This window comes from Eretmochelys imbricata, chromosome 3 (assembly GCF_965152235.1).
Source record: "Eretmochelys imbricata isolate rEreImb1 chromosome 3, rEreImb1.hap1, whole genome shotgun sequence".
Classification (NCBI taxonomy): domain Eukaryota; kingdom Metazoa; phylum Chordata; order Testudines; family Cheloniidae; genus Eretmochelys; species Eretmochelys imbricata.
In genome coordinates, this window is record NC_135574.1 from 191,417,912 (window position 1) to 191,441,722 (window position 23,811).

At 39.6% G+C, this 23,811-nt stretch overlaps 1 protein-coding gene across 2 annotated transcripts in view; it reads right to left on the reverse strand.

Moving 5' to 3' along the window:
- The window catches only part of XPO1 (exportin 1), a 79,271-nt gene that overhangs the window by 47,434 nt on the left and 8,026 nt on the right, over nt 1–23,811 (reverse strand). Inside the window, exons 3-10 of one of the 2 annotated variants that reach the window (XM_077813989.1) lie at nt 19,521–19,622; nt 15,550–15,622; nt 3,358–3,419; nt 3,234–3,278; nt 2,909–3,090; nt 2,411–2,459; nt 2,206–2,325; nt 1,931–2,059 (exon numbers count right to left, since the gene is read on the reverse strand). In XM_077813989.1, coding sequence (XP_077670115.1) covers nt 1,931–2,059; nt 2,206–2,325; nt 2,411–2,459; nt 2,909–3,090; nt 3,234–3,278; nt 3,358–3,419; nt 15,550–15,622; nt 19,521–19,622 — 762 coding nt within the window. Of the gene's footprint in view, nt 1–1,930; nt 2,060–2,205; nt 2,326–2,410; nt 2,460–2,908; nt 3,091–3,233; nt 3,279–3,357; nt 3,420–15,549; nt 15,623–18,256; nt 18,287–19,520; nt 19,623–23,811 lie in introns of those variants that run through there. The other variant, XM_077813990.1, reaches the window with a different exon arrangement.

Consider the following 23,811-nt stretch of genomic DNA (forward strand, 5'->3'; position numbering starts at 1 on the left):
AACTTGGCTCTGAGGCTGGTCTGAGTGGCTTCCATTAGGATAGCCTTCAGTCTTTTTTCTCTGTCATTTTTGGTGCAGGGTCTAAAGTCCTGACAAATCTGGCACTTGTCCCTTACATGAGTTCTCCTAAGCACTTCAAGCAGATGCAGTACGGGTCGCTTACAGGCATACATTTGCTAAAGGAGGCACAAGGTTTGAAGCTCGGGGATTGGGGCATACCCAGCCTCTGAGACGAAGGGAGTCCCTCGACGATAAGCACTAACACTAACTACAAAATCTGTGTACACAAAAAGCTATGTTTAAACAACAAACTAAAAATTAGAATCCAGAAGCCATTGGGAAGAAGCCTTGCCAAAGTAAGCAGGGTCGTTCCAGCAACAGTAAGAAGGAACTGAGTGAATGTGTGGCTGGCAGCACCCCTTACACTGGTACATGAGCATACGCGGCTCCATAGGGTACTAGAGCCAGCCCAACAGATACCACTGAGGGAAAAATCTCCAGCAATAAGGCACACAGTGTGCACCCTCCCCACCCTCCATATGGAATGGACATGAGCAAACACTTGAACAAGAACCTATGCTCCACTTAGGACTAAATCAAGAAGAGTCTCTCCTCTTGTAGGTTCCAGGACAAGCTGCTCCAAGAAGCAATCATTAACCATGTCTAGAAATTTTACCTCTGCATCCCATCCTGGAGTGACATACACCCAGTCAGTCAATATGGGTATAGTTGAAATCCCCCACTATTATTGGCTTTTGTTTTTATAGCCTCTAATCTCCCCGAGCATCTCACTATTACCATCATCATCCTGGCAGGTGGTCGGTAGTATATTCCTACTGCTATACTATCATCATCAAACACCAAATCTTTTTTTTCTAATATAAAGACCAACCACAAAACTAAAACCCAGAAGACAATTCTGTACTGAAACAATGCACATCAATATACCAGTAACTGAAAACTTAAAAGTAATCTAAATTCACTTATTGATAGACTGACTGAACCAGGGTGCAGCATGTTCTTACAGAGAGGCCATCCTTTAAGGTCAATCAGCTGGAAAAAAAAGTCACACTGCTTTCATATAATTTAAATAAACACAAACACTTCCAAGAGTATCATACAGGATAATCTCCAGGGCGATTCCTGGTTTCAGCTGACGAAATGCATCCTTCTGAATGACTTAGTGAATGAAGTGAGCTGTAGCTCACGTAAGCTTACGCTCAAATAAATCTGTTAGTCTCTAAGGTGCCACAAGTCCTCCTTTTCTTTTTGCGGATACAGACTAACATGGCTGCTACTCTGAAACCTTAGTTTAGACATGTAACTACCATACCTGAGGCTACAAATTTAACGGACAGGTAAAATATTATGTAACGTACACACTCAAGATGCACTGATTTAGTGAATTTACTACACAACAGCCTGCAGCGTTTTCTGAAGTCCTTATGAACGCTTCCATCAAACGCATTAACTTTTTTTTTTTTTTTAGAACACAAGCTAGGTGAACTTGCAAGGTCAAGTCAATGAGGGCAGGACAAAAACAATGGCGGTTTAGATAATCTCAACTATGCATTTTCATGTTTTCTGATGTTTTTGTTTTGTTTGTCTTAACCTGATCTTCAACTCTTGAATATAATAGTAGCCTGAAAAGACACTCTTCAAGTAACCAATAGATACTTACAATCTTAACTTCAGTTTAAAAACTATTTTGCTTGTGAACCTTTAAGATTTATTCAAAAGTTGTTAGTTACATCTTTAAAAATAAACTTACAGTATAACATTCTGCTGCAAAAAGATAGCTAGCTTTCTATAATGAATGTGTATTGGCAAATATAAGCTAAGCTTCCTCTATTAAATTGATTTTGCTAAATAAAAGGCAGTCAAAATTTAAATCAGGAAAGTTTATTTTGTATTAAGTTCAAAAAGTTACCTGTTTCAACTGCATCATGGTCAGCGTAAAGAGGGTTACAAACTGTTCCTCGTACTGGCTTACACTGACACCTGCAATCTCTGTGAGGCACTTCAAAGAGACGTTTCGAAACATGGGAACATTTAAAAACTATAAGAAAGATTTCAGAAAGAAGATTATAGATAGTACAAAAAAGCAAATTACATATTAAGCATTTTATTTCAGCTAACCAAAGCTTCCATCTTATTTGCTAGTAGACATCAATAAAAGAAAACAAAAACCAAACCCCCGATTACCTTGTATATTAATGTGCTGATTAACTTGGTCTCAAAAATGTATCCCAGTGGAATCCAGTTAAGGAATCGTAGCAAAGTTTCCAAAGTTGCATGAACAAGAGGAGCGTTTTGGGAATTTTCCTGTAATGGAACAATACATAAACTAGTTTACCCTCTTCCTACGAAATTCCACTCTATTTTAAAAAGTTACTGAAATTAAACTTACCATCACAAACTGACACAGTTGAAATATCTGAGAGAATTCGTTGCACATACTAAAAAAATTAAAATAGTAAGATGTTAAACATTCAGCATCGCCACATTTAGTGAACTACACTACACATTTCAATAATGGTGCTTTTGCAGTAAGAGAGAAAAGTTTCTGTGAAAATTATACAAATAACTCTCCACATGCAAATTTTGGTTTGCAATCACAGGCACAGAACACGAAACACCATACCTGCTCACAATTAAGAGGGCAGAACTACAATACCTATGAATGTAGAAGCTGATAAAGCAGAAGTGTACACAGCAGCTAAATGAGTCTGGTAAGGTTTAACAGTGTCACTAAGAAAAAGGGAATCATCAAAATAGTCAAATCTCAAATTTAAAAAGCTACTATGGTAGCTAGCCAAAAACCTTCGATGAGAGCGATTCTCGAGCAGCAACTGAAAATGTGATGTACATTAGGAGTATGTGAAATATTACAGAATATTTTACTTGCCTGTCTTTCAAATGCTTGGCTTTCACTTGAGTTATCTGCCCACTAGAGAAGTCAAAAACTTCTTCACTTAACAGTTTAAGGATCACCATATTGTTCTGGCAAAGACTCTCACTTGTCCGGCTTGCCCCTACGATATCACTTATGAATGTTGGCCAGTGTTTGGGCCATTCCTGTTTCAGTATCTGAAAGTCATAGAACATCCATGTGGTTGGTACAGCTTTCTTTCTAAACATTCCATATGCAAAACCAGTTCTTCTTGTTAGATTTGTTAAGTGTGTAATTTTCTTAATGCAAGATTAAAAATGCACTAGGAGCTAGCGTTTACCTGAACAAGAATCATATTCAGTTTTCCAATATACACTTTTTCTTTCTAGAGTAGAGAAAAAGAGAGTTAAGTTATCAGTAATGCTTCCCTCCCATTCCACTTCCCCTAAAGAGAATTCACTTACTTCTACACATGTTGGATCAGATGAGGTCTTGATAATTAAGCCGACAACATACTTTTTTATTCCTACGAAGAGAGTTAAAAATTAAATTTTCAACCTGATCTGTTACTATGGATAAATCACCTACACATGGAAAACCTGAATCCAGAAGCATTAAACAGTCTCTCAGCAGCGTGCACATGTACAACCTCAAGCTAGTTTTAATTACACATGCACATCAACTGGAGGATACAACCCAAAAACATCTCCAAAGAATATCAAAGAACCAAAAACATCTCCAAAGAATATCAGTTAGTGTCTTCCAATCATACGCATATTTTAGTTGCATGAACTGCATCAGATGGAATTCTTGCTATTAAAACAAAGGAAGCTGCAGAATGACTAAGGATTAAAATGTTAAATTTTCATATTTTAAATTTAAATAGACTGCGTGCTCTAATCCAAATGAATCTATGTGCTTTACTGCCCATAGAAGTTCTGCCAGGTTTCTCGGGCTTCACAAATACGGAGGCTGCTGCAAAATCTGAAAGAAAAGACACCCCCGGTACCACCTGTGGAAAGCCTATTAGGCTACTTTTCCCCAGGAACTGAGTCTCACGCTAACCAGTCAAAAATGTCAAATATAGCCAATGGAAGAAAAGTTCTGTGTAGCTCGAAAGCTTGCCTCTTTCACCAGCAGAAATTGGTCCAATAAAGGATATTTCCTCACCCACCCTGTGTATCTAATATTCTCGGACCAACACGGCTACAATATTGTGAACTTAAGCAATTGGCAGCTAAGGCAATGCTGCAAGAGAGTTCACCGAGTACAGTGTATTCCCATCCCCTATCACTTTTAGGGGTTGTCTACACACTGGAAATCTTAACAACAAAAACAAAACAAAAACACACATGCGTTTAGCTAGATTGGTGTTAAAATGGTGGGAAATATATTATGCAGACAAGGCTCCTACAGCCAGACCTGTTTTAACCACCACTTTAAACATTTTTCAGTTGGTTTAACAAAAATGGCGGTAAAAACACGCCCGGCCTTCTCTACATTATGTTTCTGACCATTTTTAATATCATTTCAACTCATCTAGTGGGAATGTTTTTGTAAATTTCCCTCTGTACAGGCACGGACACAGAGATATTATTCTGTTTAATCTTACCCATTTTAAATCATTTGGAAAAATGTAACACATTTTTAAAAGTTTCAGTCATATTTTTTACAACATCAGATGCCATGTGTGAGCCTATCAAAATTATGCTTCCCTACAGTCTCATTAACTTTTTCCATCATCATCATGACACGAGTCACTAACACATCAGTTCACGTCCACAGATTGGGCCTGGACTGATATATATTTGTAATAGTTTTACAAGGTTGCCACAGATTGAACTCACTTTGCTTTTTTGATTTTAAAGCAAATATAATATTTATTCATTAACAGTCCCACTTCTATTTGACTTTGACACAGCAATTAGAGAATCTGTCACATACTAGACAACTGAAAAGAAACTTTTCTAGAAATATTTTTTTCTGTTGAATAATAGTTTAAATACACTATTTTCAGAAACAAGATATTATAGCCACTTAACGCCATGTACCATTTGGATCCATTGCCTGCTGTGAAGTGATCTGAGCAGTGGTTCCCAAACTGAGAGTCATAAGGAGTTGACAAATCTATGCAAAAGCTGATGGGCCAAACCTGAGCAGGCCCATGTGGCGCTGGAAGTCATGTACATGTCATGCACTGTGTGTACCACTTTGTTAACCAGGCTCAGGGTGAGGCACAAATACTCCCTGTGGTTGTATTGGTGAGATCCTCTGGCAGTGGGAACCTGTGCAAGGGCCAATGTGTCTGTCCAGTGCCTGAACACACAGGTGCTGCGCGACCACTGCTAGGAATGGAAAGCTAGGCAAAGACCACCAGCAGTGTGGTGTAGTGGGGATGATGTGTGGGCACTCGGCGCCTTCTACCCCAGCAGCCACTGATACCTGGGGCTGCACAAGTGCATCCAGGGCTGGGACAAACTTAGCAGCTGCCCACAGCAGGAATAAATATCCTCCATCCACTTCGGTGCTCCCTGCACATGGTATTGGTGCCTCTCCACAAACCTGGCTGATCCAAGCAACTATCTCCTCACCTCCACCAGACCTTCCTTCCATCCCACCTCCAGTCAGCCCCCTTCATACCCATCTCCTCTCCTCCCACCCCAACAAGTCTCTTCCTGTGCTCTCCTAGACACACACAACTCCTCTTTCAGCCAACCCCATCCTAAATATCTCCCTCTCAGGACACAAGGAAGCACTCCCCCTCTTCCAGCCCAGGGGTCGCGTTAACAGAGCTAAGCCCAAAAGGGGACATGGCATGAAAAAGTTTATGAGCCACTAGATTAGAGGCTCTCAACCTTTCCAGACTACCATACCCCTTTCAGGAGTGACTTGTCTTGTGCACCCCCAAGTTTCACCTCATTTAAAAACTACTTGCTTACAAAATCAGATATAAAAATACAAAAGCATCACCACACTCTATTACTGAAAAACTGCTTACTTCCTCATTTTCTCTGAATGAAACTTTAGTTTGTCCTGACTTTGCTACTGCTTTTCATGTAACCTGTTGTAAAAACTAGGCAAATATCTAAATGAGCTGATGTACCCCCAGGAGTACATGCACCCTGGTTGAGAACCACTGCTGTAGACAACAATGGACTAGGAACTAAAAGTTCTTTGCATATAAATGGTCACATGACCAACATAAGTGACTGTTTATAGATTTCACCTAGTTACTGAGAAGTGACATATTCTTTACCCCAGGGGTGGGAACCTTTTTTCTGTCACAGGCCATTGACCCACAGGAAAAAAAAAACAAAACAAAAAAAACCACACAAAATCACAGGCCCACTCACCCATTCAGGAGGGCATGGAGGCTTGGGGCTTCTCCCCACAGCGAGGTGAGCTGGCACTCGCAGATCCAGCCCGGGGGGGTCAGGGGGCAAATGAAATTAACCAACGGGATAGATTCGGCCCGTGGGCCATAGGTTCCCCACCACTGCCTTAACCCATTAAGGAGCCTAAACTACCTAGTTCCCATTGCTTTTTGGGGCTGAGATTATGCATTTCTACTATAACTATATATTACTTACAGGGAGTATTATGCAATACTACTCCACATTCTTTTAACAGACCAAGTCAAAGATCATATTTCTACATAGGAGTAAAAAATATTTTAACTTTAACCCTTTCATAAAGTTTACAATAATGTTTCATTTTTGAGAGCAACTCAACAGAACTGTTGTCACAGGATAAGTTTAAACAAGTTTAAACAGTGAGTCAAGCACATGAATAACTTGTTTCATAAACTGCATTCTCCATGACTTCTTCTGTTTAATATCTATTAACAAAGCTTCTTAACACTCTGGAAGCACACTGAAAGCTTCATAGAAGTTTATTTTGCGGTCTTCCCCCATATTGTAGAAAAGAATGGAGTGTTCATAAACCACAAATGAACAAGAGCAGAATGTCTCTTTCTCAACCAAGACACCAGTTAGAGCCATCTTAGAAGATTACAGGACTGACTGTAACGATACACCTACATAGCAATTAGGCCAGCCGCAGGTGTTTGAGTCAGTCAACTCTGGCTCAGGGGGACTGTAAAGTTGCTATGCAAGACATTCAAGCTCGAGCTGGAGCCCAAGATCTGAGACCCTCCAAGAGGGGAGGATTCCAGAACCCAAGTTCCAGCCTGAGCCCAAACACCCACACAGAATTTTTAGCCTTGCAGCCAGAGTTAGCAGACGCAGGACAGCTACAAGTCTTTTATTCCAGTGTAGACATATCCTAAAGATCTTTCAGAAGGTACTCCGCTGTGGAGGAGCAAGTCTGTACTGGGAAGTTGGAAGCCATGCTGGAAGGAAAGGGTTTCAGGGGAGACCCTGGCTAAACAATGGGTTGAATGAACAGCTGGACAACAGCGGCAGATACAATACCTAAGTTTAATAAATACTGTAATAAACTTAACTAAACTGAGAAATGGGAAATGCCTCCCACACTTTGGCATGTTTGCTGCTTTTTAAAAAAAAAACCAAACACATTTTAGGTTGTAATCCCTTGTCTGTATCTGAACAGACCCACGTTCAACAGGGCCTCAGTCCTGACTAAACTATAACATCTGTTCCTATCCTCTATTACATGACAATGTGCACCCTTAACTGGATTATACAAGTGCATGCAGATCCTCAGATAGGAGGAAGGTACTACGTAAGTGACAAGTATGTCACAAAACTATCATGTGAACGTAAAACCTTTATGCATAATACTGAATTTTAAAACAGATATATAGCAGTGAAATCCCATCTATCTAAAAGCAAGTTTAATATTTTTATAGTCAAAGTACTGTTAAAAATAAACTAACCATCTGTGAGACAGACAAATAAATACCCCCACTTTATACAGAAAGGGAAACAAAAGCAAAACTGAAGTAAATGGCCAAAAAAAACCAATCATAATTAGGACTAGAATTCAAGACTTCTGGACTCCCAATCCCATACTCATACCTCCAAGATCACAGATCGAGATCCATGACTCTTGTGATAATTGGTCAAGGTACATGAACAAGTTTTGAAATACTGTCGTCTTACTCTTTAGAGTACTCTTTAGAAAGCTATAATACTTTCCCCACTATCTTAAATTACTTTTAACACCTTAGAGTTGAGATTGGTTTGCAAATGAAAAAAGGTTGAAAACCACTAGACTAGATAATTACAATGATCTTTCTGGCTTTGGAAATTATGAATAATAAAAAAGAGTGGCATTTAGTACAACATCTTATTTTCTTGTTCTCATAAAAAAGTAGGGAAAAAACAGATCTTTTTTTCCCTTCCTGTCTATGTACTCTCCCTGAAAATCTTATGCAGACACTTATTCCCCCAACTAAAGTATATCAGTATGTGCCCTCTCCTCATCAATGAAGTAAGCCAACTAGGGCTGTCAAACAATTAAAAAAATTGATCGCGATTAACTGCACTGTTAAACAATAGAATACCATTTATTTAAATATTTTTGGATGTTTTCTACATTTTCAAATATATTGATTTCAATTACAACACAGAACAAAGTGTACAGTGCTCACTTTATGTTTAGATTACAAGTGTTTGCACTGTAAAAAAATAGTATTTTTCAATTCACCTAATACAAGTACTGTAGTGCAATCTCTTTATCATGAAAGTTGCTTACAAACGTAGAATTATGTACAAAAAAACTGCTTTCAAAAATAAAACAATGTAAAATTTTAGAGCCTGCAAGTCCACTCAGTCCTACTTCTTGTTCAGCCAATCACTCAGACAAGCAAGTTTGTTTACATTTGCAGGAGAGAATACTTCTTGTTTACAGTGTCACCTGAAAGTGAGAAAAGGTGTTCTCATAGCACTGTTACAGCCAGTGTCACAAGGTATTTACGTGCCAGATGCGCTAAAGATTCATATGTCCCTTCGTGCTTCAACCACCATTCCAGGGGACATGCATCCATTGTGATGATGAGTTCTGCTCAATAACAATCCAAAGCAGACTGACGCATGATCATTATCTGAGTTAGATGCCACCAGCAAAAGTTTGATTTTGGGTTCTGTAGTTTCTGCATCAGAGTGTTGCTCTTTTAAAACTTCTGAAAGCATGCTCCACACCTCATCCCTCTCAGATTTTGGAAGGCTTGGGTCGAGTGCTATAGCTATCTTTAGAAACCTCACATTGGTACCTTCTTTGCATTTTGTGAAATCTGCAGTGAAAGTGTTCTTAAAATGAACAACAACATGTGCTGGGTCATCGTCCAAGACAGCTATAACATGAAATATATGGCAGAATGTGGGTAAAACAGAGCAGGGGACATTAAACTCCTTGGGGGACAATTGTGTCACAAATTTAATTGACACCTTTTTTTTTTAACAAGTGTCATCAGCATGGAAGCATGTCCTCTGGAATGATGGCCAAAGCATGAAAGGGCATACGAATGTTTAGCATATCTGGCACATAAATACTTTGCAATGTCGGCTACAAAAATGCCATGCAAATGCCTGTTCTCACTTTCTGGTAACACTTGTAAGTAAGAAGAGGGCAGCATTAGCTCCTGAAAATGTAAACAAACTTATTTGTCTTAGCAATTGGCTGAACAAGATGTCGGACTGAGTGGACTTATAGGCTCCTAAGTTTTGTAGTGTTTTGTTTTAGAGTGCAGTTATGTAGCAAAACCAAAAACAAAACCTACATTTGTAAGTTGCACTTTCACAACAAAGAGATTGCACTACAGTGCTTGTATGAGGTGAACTGAAAAATACTCTCTCTTTTGTTTATCATTCACAGTTCAAATATTTGTAATAAAAATACACACTGATTATAAATTACAAAACAGAATACAATATGAAAACAGAAAAATATCCAAAATATTTAATAAATTTCTATTAGTATTCTGTTTAGCAGTGCAATTAAAACTGTGATTAATTGGAGTTAATCGCAATTAAATAGACAGCCCTAATGCCAACCTAATTCCATAACCCACAAGAGCTGTAAAATGGAGGGGGGAGGGGAGGAGAAGAGTCCCTCATCACACCCCAGGAATAAGCTGCTTCTACAGTTCCCTGCCTTTGCTAGTTCTAAACTAAGCCCCTTGCTCTGAGCCAATGCGTTATACTGTCACTGAACATGTTCACTATTAAATGATGCTAGAGAAAAATGCTCATATTTCATAACAGACTGATTAAACAAGTGTCCACACTAACTCAGTGAAAGATAAGCTACCTTCAACACAAAAGTAGAATTTCATTTCACATTACGAAGTCAATTATCTCTCTATTATTGGACCATAAGCACAAAAAACCAAGGTATCTTTCTGGGCAAGCTTTCCATATTTTGTAGCAGAAAACCAACCTAGTTCTCAAGTTCCCATTATTATGGGACACTCCCTATATGTGTGCTCTCATTAGTTTAGAGTAATGTAATAGTGGACTACAAAATTCCTAATACTAATCAGCCCAATACAAAAACCACTTATAAAAATTTTTAAAATTTAAATAAGCATCAGAAGACTGCATAAGCAATCACTAGTGAACATGTAGTATTCTTTCCTTGATTTTATTAATTCAAGTGCTTACATTCAAGACTGTGTGCCATTTTACTGCTCATATACTCAAAAGACACTAGAGGGGATTGACTGCCCCAAGTTCAATGTATGGACGGAACCAACACATCCTTCTTCCCACTCTACCCCTCAGAGGCCTTAATATATTTTCTTCCAGAGCTTGCAAAGTCACCGTGTACACTGGGAATTGACAAAAGCAATGCACTCTCACAGGGGCTGAGCACCCTAACAGCAAGTCTAGCTCATCCCTATTGTGACCCGTATCTTGACACCTCAACATGGCAGAGACCAAGTTGCCAACAGTACACTGGTGCAGACACTTGGTCTTTATACTATTTTTTTTAAATCTGAACATCTTCCCAAGAGTTCTGTATTCCAAGAATCCAGGTTTGTCCAGACAGCTTTAATTTGACAGGCATTTAAAAACATTAAATTTGTAAAGTAGTTTAGACCACTGACTTTATCTTTGTTCCTGATCTGGAATCAAATCATGAAGGATACAGTTAAAATCTGCACAAAAATGACCAACACATTGATCAATTTTAAAAACTAAACTACAATACTTGAGAAAACCAAACGCAGCTGTGCCCAACTTCAAACGCAACAGTCCCAGAACATCTCAAAATGCCAATCTCCAGTAGGGCTGTACGGTGTTGAGAAATTCAAGGCAAAATGAGAGTAGAAATCCAAGTCCAAAGGACACGTCTTCAGAAGATAGCTTCCTGTATTTGGAATTTTGGACTGAAGGCAAAAAAATAATCCCAATGAATGGAAATTCCACTGGTCCAAGACCTACTACTACTTAAGCCCACATCAGTAACAATAAATGTGGCCATTCTGAGGAACCAATAATAATTTTTAAACAGTTTAATTAGTTTTTCTCTCACAAATAAGACTAGAAACAAATGCTGTACCCCGAAGGAAAAATTAAGAGGTTCAGCTTTCCAATGGTACATGGCATTGGTTTATCTCCCCACAGACTTATCTCCCCAAATCTTTAAGTCAGGTCATTCCAATAACATTGTTTTCTTCCGTTCACACTTCAATCCAGACCTGATTTTAACAGCCATGATACTGAGAAGTGCTGTAGCTACCAGCAGAAACCAACGTTTTTTCCATCTGAAAATAGCGGGCAACCCCAGCTTTCACGATTATAAGTCATTATGTCTTTAACTACGTTTCAGTAAAAATTACTGCGAAAATCCAGCCAGAAGATGGTAAGTGTTGTGAAAATAAGATTGTAATTAAAATTACCTGATTCATAGAATCATAGAATATAAGGGTTGGAAGGGACCTCAGGAGGTCATCTAGTCCAACCCCCTACTCAAAGCAGGACCAATTCTCAACTAAATCATCCCAGCCAGGGCTTTGTCAAGCCTGACCTTAGAAACTTCTAAGGAAGGAGATTCCACCACCTCCCTAGGTAACGCATTCCAGTGTTTCACCACCCTCCTAGTGAAAAAGTTTTTCCTAATATCCAACCTAAACCTCCCCCTCTGCAACTTGAGACCATTACTCCTTGTTCTGTCATCTGCTACCACTGAGAACAGTCTAGAGCCATCCTCTTTGGAACCCCCCTTTCAGGTACTTGAAAGCAGCTATCAAATCCCCCCTCCTCATTCTTCTCTTCCGCAGACTAAACAATCCCAGTTCCCTCAGCCTCTCCTCATAAGTCATGTGTTCCAGCCCCCTAATGATTTTTGTTGCCCTCCGCTGGACTCTCTCCAATTTTTCCACATCCTTCTTGTAGTGTGCGGCCCAAAACTGGACACAGTACTCCAGATGAGGCCTCACCAATGTTGAATAGAGGGGAATGATCACGTCCCTCGATCTGCTGGCAATGCCCCTACTTATACATCCCAAAATGCCATTGGCCTTCTTGGCAACAACGGCACACTGTTGACTCATATCCAGCTTCTCGTTCCGACGTATTGGGTGTCATATTGCTTATTTTGTTACTGAAGGGCAAACTCCTAAAAAGTCAGTCTTAAATCTGGCCCTGTATTTTACTTCTACCCACTAGAGAGAGTCTTGCCCTTCAACTGGATGACTGGGTCAAACTGAGCAGGCCTCAGTATGTTCAGCTTGCTGGGCAATTAGATAGCCAGATGAAGGTTGGAAAAGTGCAGTTCCCTGCTATCAGGTCCCAGCCATTAGTTTAGAAGACAAAATAGATGAAAAAACGGCAGAGCTGAAATACCCATTCAGCAGGCTCTACCCCTCCTCTATCTGACGCTGCTAAAGCCAAAAAGATGGAGCCACAGAGCCATACCACAACTCCGCATATCTGGCCCCTTTCCTGTTCCCGGAACAGTTCCCAGGATGTAGGGCAGAAAACAGAGGAAAAAACAGAAGTAGATTGTTTAGTTTTAGAACTAGGGCTGTATTTTAGTTTTTTTAGCCACTAGTCCAACTATGATAATTATTATAGCAGTAGCTGAAAGTAAAATACAATCCCAGCCCTAATATTGGACTGATAGTCCCAATCTGCCAAAAGACAAATGAAATTAAAGAGTACAGTGTAGACGAGTGTGATTTTCAATAGAGTGATCATCATCTACTGTTACAAGTAACATCTAAGACAGTTTGGTCTAAACGGCAATCTACACGCTCTCTCCCCCCATACCTCTCACACAACTGGTTTTATCTGGCCTGTGAACTCATTAATCCAATGCATGTTTAAGTAATTTACTCATGAAAATGTGTTATATTTGGTCAACCAGTTCACTCCTGCACCAGATATCCCGAGCTTTTACCACATCTTGTGATGTTGGGACTGTTGCCACCTACTGTTTTACCCCTGCCTCTCTCCACTAGGGGCCACAAGCGGTGCTGAGTTAGTAACTACTCTATCCTCAGCATCAACTGCTGACCCCCCAGCTTTCCCTCACCTTCCAGCTCCAATTGTAAGGAAGTCTGAATAAGCATCAAACACCTCAATCAAGCTGCCAACTGTTTTGCAAGTGAACACAGAGTGGGTGAAGGAGAGTAACTATGGTAAGCACTGTATAGAGAAGTGGGGCAAGAGGAGAGGAACAGAGAGCTTATTTTACTTGGGGACCCTATCTGATATTGTGGGCATCTTAGTTCTTATCCAACAATCTTTCCCACAACGATCCTATTCAAAATTTCAACTGCCTTATTCTCTGCCTTCTGCGTTTGTCTTCTTGAATCAAATAAGCATGTTTACAGCCAATTTCTTCCCCCCAATTTAAAATAAATCTACATAGTAAATTATGCCCTGCCAGTGGTTCCATCCTCTACCTCTGAACATCTATTAAACGTGTTCATCTGACTAAACTTCATATATAGCCTGTACCAATTCTCTATTCTCAGTGACCCATTTTGCTTGTCTTACACACAGCAAGAAGTTTTGTTGTTTTTTGGGGTTTTTTTTTTTTTTTTTTAGAAAAAAGCAAACATAAAATTAAACAAGCATAGTACCCAAACCTACTGTTAAAATTTACTAGATTTCAAGTTGAAGATGTCCCTTTAGAGCCCTGAAAATTTCTCTAAAGTTTTACAGAGATTAGTGTTTTTATCTTGGCTTTGACGCCACTCCCTGAGAGATTGTGTGACTTCCCTCTACTGATGTCACAAACAAACTCCACTTCCACATCTATTGTTGGAGCGAGAATCTTAAAAATGGACAAAAATATCACATGGGATGGGAAACAATGATTTTTTTCATTAGTCTTCATCAGATAGTACTCTTCATCAAGAATAGGTCCTCTTTAAAACCTGGAAACTGCAGTGCTTAGCAGAAGAGAAGCAGCAGCACAAGTTCATGTGGCATCACAAAACTTCACTGTGAAAAATCACAGCAGAAATTATACTTTTAAGTCTCCTGGAACTTCAGAAATGTTTTACAAAAACCACTACCAGTAACAAAAGAGTATAAGAAGTTTAGAACGATTACAACCATTGTCAAGAGGTTTTTTACATAGCTAACACTACCAGGAAATTAGTTTAAGGTCCAAATTTCCTGACTTGCCTGAGCTAGAAACATCTTGATGGACCAACTATTCCTTCTCACTGGCAAAGGACAACATCTGATCAGTTATAATAACCACTGCAATTTTTAAAGTCATAGAATATCAGGGTTGGAAGGGACCTCAGGAGGTCATCTCGTCCAACTCCCTGCTCAAAGCAGGACCAATCCCCAATTTTTGCCCCAGAACCCTAAATGGCCCCCTCAAGGACTGAACTCACAACCCTGGGTTTAGCAGGCCAATGCTCAAACCACTGAGCTATCCCTCCCCCCCAACTTGTGCTGTAGACCAGTGGTTTTCAATCTGAGGTCCAGAGCTCCCTGGAGAGCTATGAGCCGGTTTTAGGGGGTCCGTCAAGCAGGCCAGCATCAGACTCATTGGGGTCCAGGTCAGAAAGCCAAAGCCCCACTGTATGGGGCTGAAGCCAGAGGCCCTGAGTGCCACCATCTGGGGCTGAAGCCTGAGCAGCTTAGCTTCACGGGGCTCCCTGTGGCCTAGGGCCCCAAGCAATTGCCCTGTTTGCTAGCCACTGATGCCGACCCTGGCTTTTACATGCAGAAAATCAGTTGTTGTGACACAGGTGGATGGTGGAGGTTTTATAGCATGCTGGGAGGGGATCTCAGAAAGAAAGAGGTTGAGAACCCCTGCTGTAGACTAGTGAGAGAAAGGAGAATAGATCCAAGAATCAAGACTGAGTCATGAGTTCAAAATTTCTTTAAGAGCAAAAAAGCAATGTTATTTTGAATAAAATTGCCAAAACAACTTACACATCTCTTTTTTTAAACTACCTAAGGAGCTCTATAATGGTCAGCAGACACATCTATGGTCTGATTATCAGAGTGCTAAGCACTCTCTACAACATCATTACAATTAATGGAAGCTGCAGGTGCTCAGCATCGCTGCTAATCAGCCCCGTAACGAATAGAAAACTTTTCCTGCTAGGCTCACAAATGTTACAGTATGGATCCCTCATCTCCTAAATCCAAAAGACAAACTAACTATATTTGAAATTGAAAGTTATTTAGATGTCAACAAACATAGTTAACTATCAAATTCAAAATCATCATACAAAATGTAGTGTATTTTCCTACCTTCACACTGGTTCCTTGGAAGAATTTTCCATCTTGTTTTTATCACATTTTCCAAAATTTGAAGTCCATAATACTGAAAATTGGAGAAGAGCATTATGTGAGTATGTTATTGTAGGACTAACAATAACTTTTAGGATTCTCATTCAAGCAAACATTCACACTTAACATCTAAGATTTCAAAAATATTAAACTAACAAATTTAGTTAAAAATAAAGTCTATTCACCCATTTACTGAGTTGTTCATGCATTTTTCTTGTTTTTATTGTTTGCTACTCTAAATAAGTCCTGCTGTTTGATCATGCTCACACCAGGAGGAGAAATAAAAAAAAGCCATTTGGCAGCCAAAGGGGCTATCTGTAGAAGAGAAAGTAGCAGCCAGATATGAATTCATAACATAAATGACTGCTCATATGTTCAAGTATTAAAACCACCAGGCTCCTAAAAAATTTAGCAGCTTGGATGGTTTCCTCTACTATCCCTCTGAGATGAAAAATCTTGGCTTAGCATTATATGTATTGTCACTGGCACTTTCTAAAGAAAGTGGTTCCCAAACTTCACTGGTGTGTTACTTAAGGAACAGCAAGACAACCCACAGGTTTACTTAATTTCAATCCCCACCCCTACGGCAGCTATTTCTACAATTTAAAGATGATCTTTTTTGCTCAGTCAAAAGTAATTAAAATTTTAACATGCACTCTGAAATCCTTTTACCTTTCAGGTATTGCTTCCTGAGCTCTGACCCAAAAATTTGGAAAGAGTTTATTGGGGCAGGGGGGAGGCCACTTCATTCAATCCATTTTGTCCCTACTGCCTACTCACCATAAGTAGTAAAGAGAATTCTGGCATGACCAGCAACTTAATAGGTCATGCACTTTAAAAGTGAACAGACAGAAAGGAAAAAAGGGAAAAGGAATTTTTTGTTTCTTTAGTCAGTGGTTGCTTAGGGAGGAAGACAGTACCAATGCCTGAAAGGTAAACTTATTCATGTCTATCTAGTAGTATGACTAGAGTTTGGCTGAGAATAAGAGTTCATCTTTAAAATGGTTAGTTGTTATACAAAGTAGAATTCATTAGCATTTCAACCACAGGGATCATGTAAACTGCACACTTTAACAGCACAATATAGACTGTCCCAAACTACATTGTATCCAAAAACATTAACGTTTTTGCTGTTCTCATCTTGACAGTGTTTACTTCTATATGCCTTCCTGCTCGCTACCAATTTTTGCCTGTTTCACTCAATAATTCCACATTGCAGAATATTCCTTAGACTTCAAAAACATTGTACATAGTTATTCTGCAATTACAGAAAACAAATGCCAATTTTTTTTCATAATCAGTAGTAAATGTTTATCTTCTGGGTTTTGTTTTTAAATTTGTACAACTAACACTAGCTGAAGTGAAGCCAAGGAAACATTTGTATAGGAGAATGATTCACAAGCATACAATTTCTTTAAAACAGCATGCTCTACTTTATAGCAAGCAACCTCAGCAACTAAAATAGTTTTATAGGTATAGCCTCTGTTTCTGTTACAGGTAAACAGAAGCTAACAAAAACAAAAAAAAGTATAAAAGCTGGTGGTAAAATTCAACCTAAACTCAATGGTTGAACACTGATATCAGGCAGTATTAACATTCCCAAAGCAGCTCTGAACCACTTTAAAGTTCCCAAATTGTATGGCTGCAGTCACATTAATAATACACTTAAAGCTAATGGCTAACCAAAACTGTATCTTTACTTCCTTAACAACTCCCGAGAGCTGTATTTTCAACAAATCAAATCAATTTGCTTTGAAAGGGGGATGGAAACTTTTTGTTAGAGCCCCCACCCCCGCCCACACACACACAAAAAGTGACCCGAGACTTCCAGACAAACTTAATTCATAACTTTTTAATGATACAGGCAAATGTCTAACCATTATCCTGTTTTTCATTAATTTCCTTTTCTAGATTCCTTGTCTTTTACCCTTTCTGTCCACTAATTTTTTACGCATTTACTTCTCCCAGTTTACGTATAAGAAAGAAGCAAAGCGAACCTTGCCAGCTTCAACTTTGCTGTACCACTTGCACATGAACTGAAACAGAGAAGGCAAATGCCTCAACATCATTACTGTGTCCAATCCACCCTCCTGGCATACCCAATCCACCCTCCTGGCATACCATGCTAGAAGACTATGTAGGCCACCTTGTGGAATAGATGCTGATGGCTCCCAGTCCCTATCCTGGACGATATAGTCTTTTTAAGCCTTGTTTTATTTTATAGTCAGTCATTTCTGGCACTGTGTTTCAAGTACCTGCCCGCTCCAATAGGTGGAATTCTTTTCAGCCCAGAATTGCAAATACTGTCTAAATCTAAACATCTTGGATTTTATTCCAGTAATGTATAGATGTCTATAAAAAGTACAAGCACATTTATGTAGCGCTCAAAATTCAGGTAATGTTTTTCTAGTAGTTATTTAGTCTCTGGTTTTATCTTATGCTAAATATCAGAAGCATTGCACAAATCGACTGCTGAGTTATGAAGGTGAGGGACAGAACAGCAAAGACTAAATGAAAAAATGCATGAAATGATCCCTATGGCAGAAATTTCTATGGTACCCTTATTAATTACTTATTCTATGCATTGAATCCCCTTTCCCTCCCACCTCCCAAGAAACAAAAACAATTGATGAACAGAATTCAGTTAAAGGGAATCAAAAGGGTAGACCTTGTGGAGGCCTGCCGTCAAAGCCTAGCTGTGTCAGTTGCACAGGAAGACACCCCTTTTCTTCCTATTACAAGCAATCAACATAATGGAACATTATGATTAATATCAGATAGTGTTAACAGCTTTAAAGATAAAATATGATTGCATAAAAGCCAAATGTCATAGTGCATAAATTTAGCACCAAATCATTTGCAATTTATGTAAATTGAAGAATTCTTTACCTGTTGCTTTCTTTCTGTTCCTCTAATCATCTCATTTTTCACAAGACAAATTTGAGTTTTTAAAAATACTGTTGATAAATCAACTTAAACATTAGTAATGTCTGTCAGTATAAAAAGCAAAGTTTACCAGGCAAGCAAACAGGCAAACACTGTTACTTAAAGGTTAGCACTTTGAGGAAGTTCTTAAACTGTTTTCCCCTAAAATTTACAGAATAAATTTTAAAATGTTAGGACTGTTTCATGAATACTATCTGAATTCAGAAACATACCTGAACATGGCTATTTTCTGTTCGAACACAAAGTATATTAAAGTAACGTGTATCAAGCAGAAAACCATGCATAAAAATTACTTTAAAATTAAAGAGAAGTGTGAGTCAAACTTAAGACAGTCAAAACACATTTTGATCAACTCTTCTGTTCAAATTGCTTAGAAGTCTTAGAGTAAAACATGTAGAATTGCAAATAAAAACTGAGTTCTGTCCCCTTAATCAGTCACTATAATGGTGGCAGGTTTAAAAAGTTGTACAACTTAGTGTGCTCTGCAAGCCAATACAGATTATAGCCAACACTACAAAGTGTTTGGGGTGCCTTGCTTGTATTGATTAGACTGCCCCAAATAATCCCAATCTGATCATTGTGTGTTCTGCTCTACCTTCAAAATACTTAGGAACAAATTCTGCCCTCAGTTATGTGCACATGGCTCCCAATAATGAGAGCAAACATTTATTCAAGGACAAAATTTGTCCCTAGCAAATTTTATATTACTCAGATATGTACATATACCAAACTCATATGAATTCTGCATGTGCCTTGAAATACTTTATTTCTAATTTATCTCTTCCTTAAGAAAACTGTGTCAATGTAAAGGGAAACTTAAATGCTAGGCCTATTTATGGTAGGGTTAAATTTAAGGCAATTTTAGGAATAAAACAATAAAAAATGTGGTTTGAAGCAACAAAAGCTAATGCTAAAAATGAGATACCTTCCTCAAAGTTTATGAATGGAAGAAAGGGAGAAAAGTCAATTAAAGACCAGGTGCTTACTTTGGTGTTCATATTCTGAGAGAACTCCAAAATAGTATCAACTCTGGTCCATGCATCAGGATGTTCTTTTAAGTGAGTCAAGACTTCCTGTGCCATCCTTTGCTAAAGAAGGATAACAAAACACAATTAAATGCATTTTAGAAGCTATTTACAGTAATAAAATAAAATTTAAAAAAAGGTTAAAACAAAAATGTTTTTTGAACAGTTTAAACACTTACCACATTAAAACCAGAAGCGGTTTGAATTACGCCAGGAGCAACAGATCACATCAAATGTTTTCTGACTCTTTGGGTCAGCAAGTTTTGTTAACTAACACTTTGGCATTCTCTCAAACCAGAATGGAATGGAATTAGTCCATAAAGAGAAAATGTTCAGAATAAATTCTACTTAATACTCTAAATTTACAAGCTTTCATATATTCATAGAACTTGAGGCCTGAAGGGACCAATAGATCACCTAGTCTGACCTCCTGTATCTCACAGGCTTTAGTGCAAGTACTTACATTACTCTACTTGCATTAGAACCCACTGCATCCTGAAATAGAAGGCACTTAAGTTCTTCAGGTAAAGAACTGGGCAAATATGAAATAGTATTATTGTACTCGAGTGACTTTAAAGCAATATCAAGGAGCTCCACATTTATGGTCTTGATTTCTGTTGCCTTACAAGTAAAAAGAGGTATTTCTAAAGACAACACTGCATTCTTTCCTTCTCCCTCATTACAACCATTAATAACTAGGGCTATCAAATGATTTAAAAAATTAGTTGCAATTAATTGAGAGATAAAAAATAATCACAATCGCAGTTTTAACAGCACTGTTAAACAAGAATAGAATACCATTTATTTAAATATTTATGAATGTTCCCTACATTTTCAAATATATGGATTTCAATTACAACAACACACAATGCGTTGCTCACTTCATATTTTTGAGTACAAATATTTGCACTGAAAAAAGGAAAAAAATGGTGCTTTTCAATTCACCTCATAGAATACTGGAGTGCAATCTCTTTTTCTTAAAAGTGCAATTTTTTTTTTTTAAACCTAACCGCACTCAAACAAAATTATGTAAAACTTTGGAGCCTACAAGTCCACTCAGTCCTACTGCTTGTTCAGCCAATTGCTTAGACATACAAGTTTGTTTACTTTTATGAGAGATAATGCTGCCCGCTTCTTATTTACAATGTCACCTGAAAGTTAAAACAGGAGTTCACATGGCACTGATGTAGCTGGCATTGCAAGGTATTTATGTGCCAGATATGCTAAACATTTGTATGCCCTTTCATGCTTCAGCTTCCAGAGGATATGCTTCCATGCTGATGATTGGTTCAATCCAAAGCAATGTTGACTGACACACGTTCATTTTCATTATCCAAGTCAGATGCCACCAACAGAAGGCTGATTTTCTTTTTTGGTGGTTGGGGTTCTGTAGTTTCTGGATTGGAGTGTTGCTCTTTTAAAACTTCTGACAACATGTTCCACACCTTGTCCCTTTCAGATTTTGGAAGGCACTTTAGATTCTTAAATTTTGGGTTTAGTGCTGTAGCTACCTTTAGAAATCTCACATTGGTGCCTTCTTTGCATTTTGTCATATCTACAGTGACAGTGTTCTTAAAAATTGAACAACGTGCTGGTTTGTCATCCAAGACTGCCATAACATAAAATATATGGCAGAATGCAGGTAAAAAAAAATCAGAGCAGGAGACATACAAAGGAGTTCAGTCACAAATTTAATTAATGCATTTTTTTTTTAATCAACATCATAGGTATGGAAATCTAAGGGGACTGTGGACCCCTTACTGAAACTTAGTGGGGTTTTTTGGTTGGCCATCTCCCAGTATCAAAAGAAAGTGGAAGGGCCAATGAGAAATCAGGACCCTGAGACTGACAGTACCAGGTCCAATGGGGAGAGGCCAAAGCTCCAGGTCAGCCTCATTGACAGGACAGACAGGCCAATGATGGACTCAGAAGCCTGGGGGTCCCATCTTCTGTGAGAGCTGGAGCCGACAATGGCCAGTGTGGGCTGAGCTAAGGACAGAGCAGGAGCCCAAGCTGAGCTGGGGAGCAGAGCCATGCCAGCCAGAAGGGCAAGTGGAGCAGCCCAGGGAGCTGAGCTGGAGGCAGAACAGCAACAGTACTGAGTCAGAGTGAAGCTGGGGCTGGAGCAGTCCAGAGCCAAGCATAGTGAGCAGCAGAGCAGAGCAAAGCAAGGAGACGCCACCAGCCAAGAGGTCTTGCAGGCCTGGGGCAGGTGGGGGCTGGCTGGCACTGGGAAGAAAGGTCCTACCATCTAAAGCAGAGGTGGACAAACCTGAGCTCCTGGCCCCCGGCCCCTCCCCTGCTGTCCCCCCTCCCCCTCAGCGCACTGTGTCACCAGCGCTTTGGCCCACCGCTCCTGCTGGGCAGTGCGGTGGCATGGCTGTGAGCTCCTGCCACTCTGAGCGGCATGGTGCGGGGAATGGGTGCATAAGGGGCAGAGGGTCCGGGGGGGGGGGGGCAGTCAGGGGACAGGGAGCGGTTGGCTGGGACAGAGGTTCGGGGGGGGGGAGGCAGAAAGGGGACGGGGGTGTGGATAGGGGTCAGGGCAGTCAGGGGACTGGGAGCACAGGAGTTAGATAGGGAGTGGGGTCCTTGGAGGGGGTGGTCAGGAGACAAGGAGCGGGGGGGGGGTTTGGATGGGTTGGGGGTTCTGAGGGGGGCAGTCGGGGGAAGGAAGTGGGAAGGGGCGGGGTCCAGGCTGTTTGGGGAGGCACAGCCTTCCCTATCCGACCCTCCATAAAGTTTTGCAACCCCAATGTGGCCCTCAGGCCAAAAAGTTTGCCCACCCCGATCTAGAGCCTGAGGGTATGCGGCCACTGCCAGAGCAAGTGTCTGACCTGTTGCATGCCTGCGGCACAGCCAGGGCCCGGCACGTGTGAGGAACAGACTGAATTTCCCTTATCCTCCAGAGACAGATGTTTTTGTTTCCCCCGTGCTCACAGAGTGTGGTTATGTGTTTTCCTTTAACCTTTCCAATTTTTTTTTTTTATTTTTTTAAATTGGTTGCTGTTTAATAATTGTATTTGCTTTGAACTATATGTAACATCAGTGGGGTCAGGGAAGCATTCAATGCGAAAAGAAAATCCTGGACAGGGGACACCTTAGCCTCTGTCTTAAGTGACCACAACAAGATTGGGGGTCAAGCCCCGCAGGAATTCTGGACCCAGTCTTGTTAGGGTTACAAGAACTCTGCTACACAGGAGAGGGGAAGGGGAGTCCTTGAGGTCAGGCAGGCCTCTGGGTAAGGGGAGTAGGAGCAAGGACTCAGATTCTTTTGCTAGCCAATTTCACCAGAGTAGTGTGTAAGCCAGAAAAGTTCCCCACAATAGCGGGGCCATTCCCCCACTTACATAGTTATGTCCTCTGGATTGGTGGCTGAAGCATGAAGGGGCATATGAATGTTTAGCATAACTGGCATATAAATACCTTGCAACACTGGCTACAAAAGAGCCATTCGAACGCCTATTCTCACTTTCAGGTGACACTGTAAATAAGAAGCAGGCAGCATTATCTCCCATAAATGTAAACAAACTTGTTTATCTTAGTGATTGGCTGAAAAAGAAGTAGGACTGAGTGGACTTGTAGGCTCAAAGTTTTACATTGTTTTGTTTTTGAGAGCAGTTATGTAACAACAAAATTCTACATGTGTAAGTTGCATTTTCATGATAAAGGGATTACAGTACTTGTAGGAGGTAAATTGAAAAATACAATTTTTTACCTTTACAGTGCAAATATTTGTAATCAAGAATATAAAGTGAGCAATGACCACTTTGTGTTGTAACTGAAATCAATATATTTGAAAATGTAGAAAACCGATATTTAATAATAGAATACCAATTGGAATTTATTATGTTTAACTGTGCGATTAAAACTGTGATTAATAGTGATTAATTTTTTTAAATCGAGTTAATTTGTTCTGAGTTAATCGCTTGAGTTAACTGCAATTAATTGACAGCCCTATTAATAAGGATTATACAGGCCAAAGTAGACCCTCGGTGACCTGTCCAACCATCCTGTCTTCAGTGGGTGTGCAAAATAACTATATGAAATTTAGATTAGTTTATATATTTGAGTGCTTAAGATCAGACTCCTAGATCCACACTTAGAAAGCCAAGTAACTGGGCACTTCTGGAAAAAACGCAATTACCAACAAATCCACTGCAATCAATGGAAACCTGGTGTTTGGCACCTGATTTTATGAGAAGGCAGGTTTGAAATTTTTGCCATACTAAACAATGGCGCATAAAAGGCC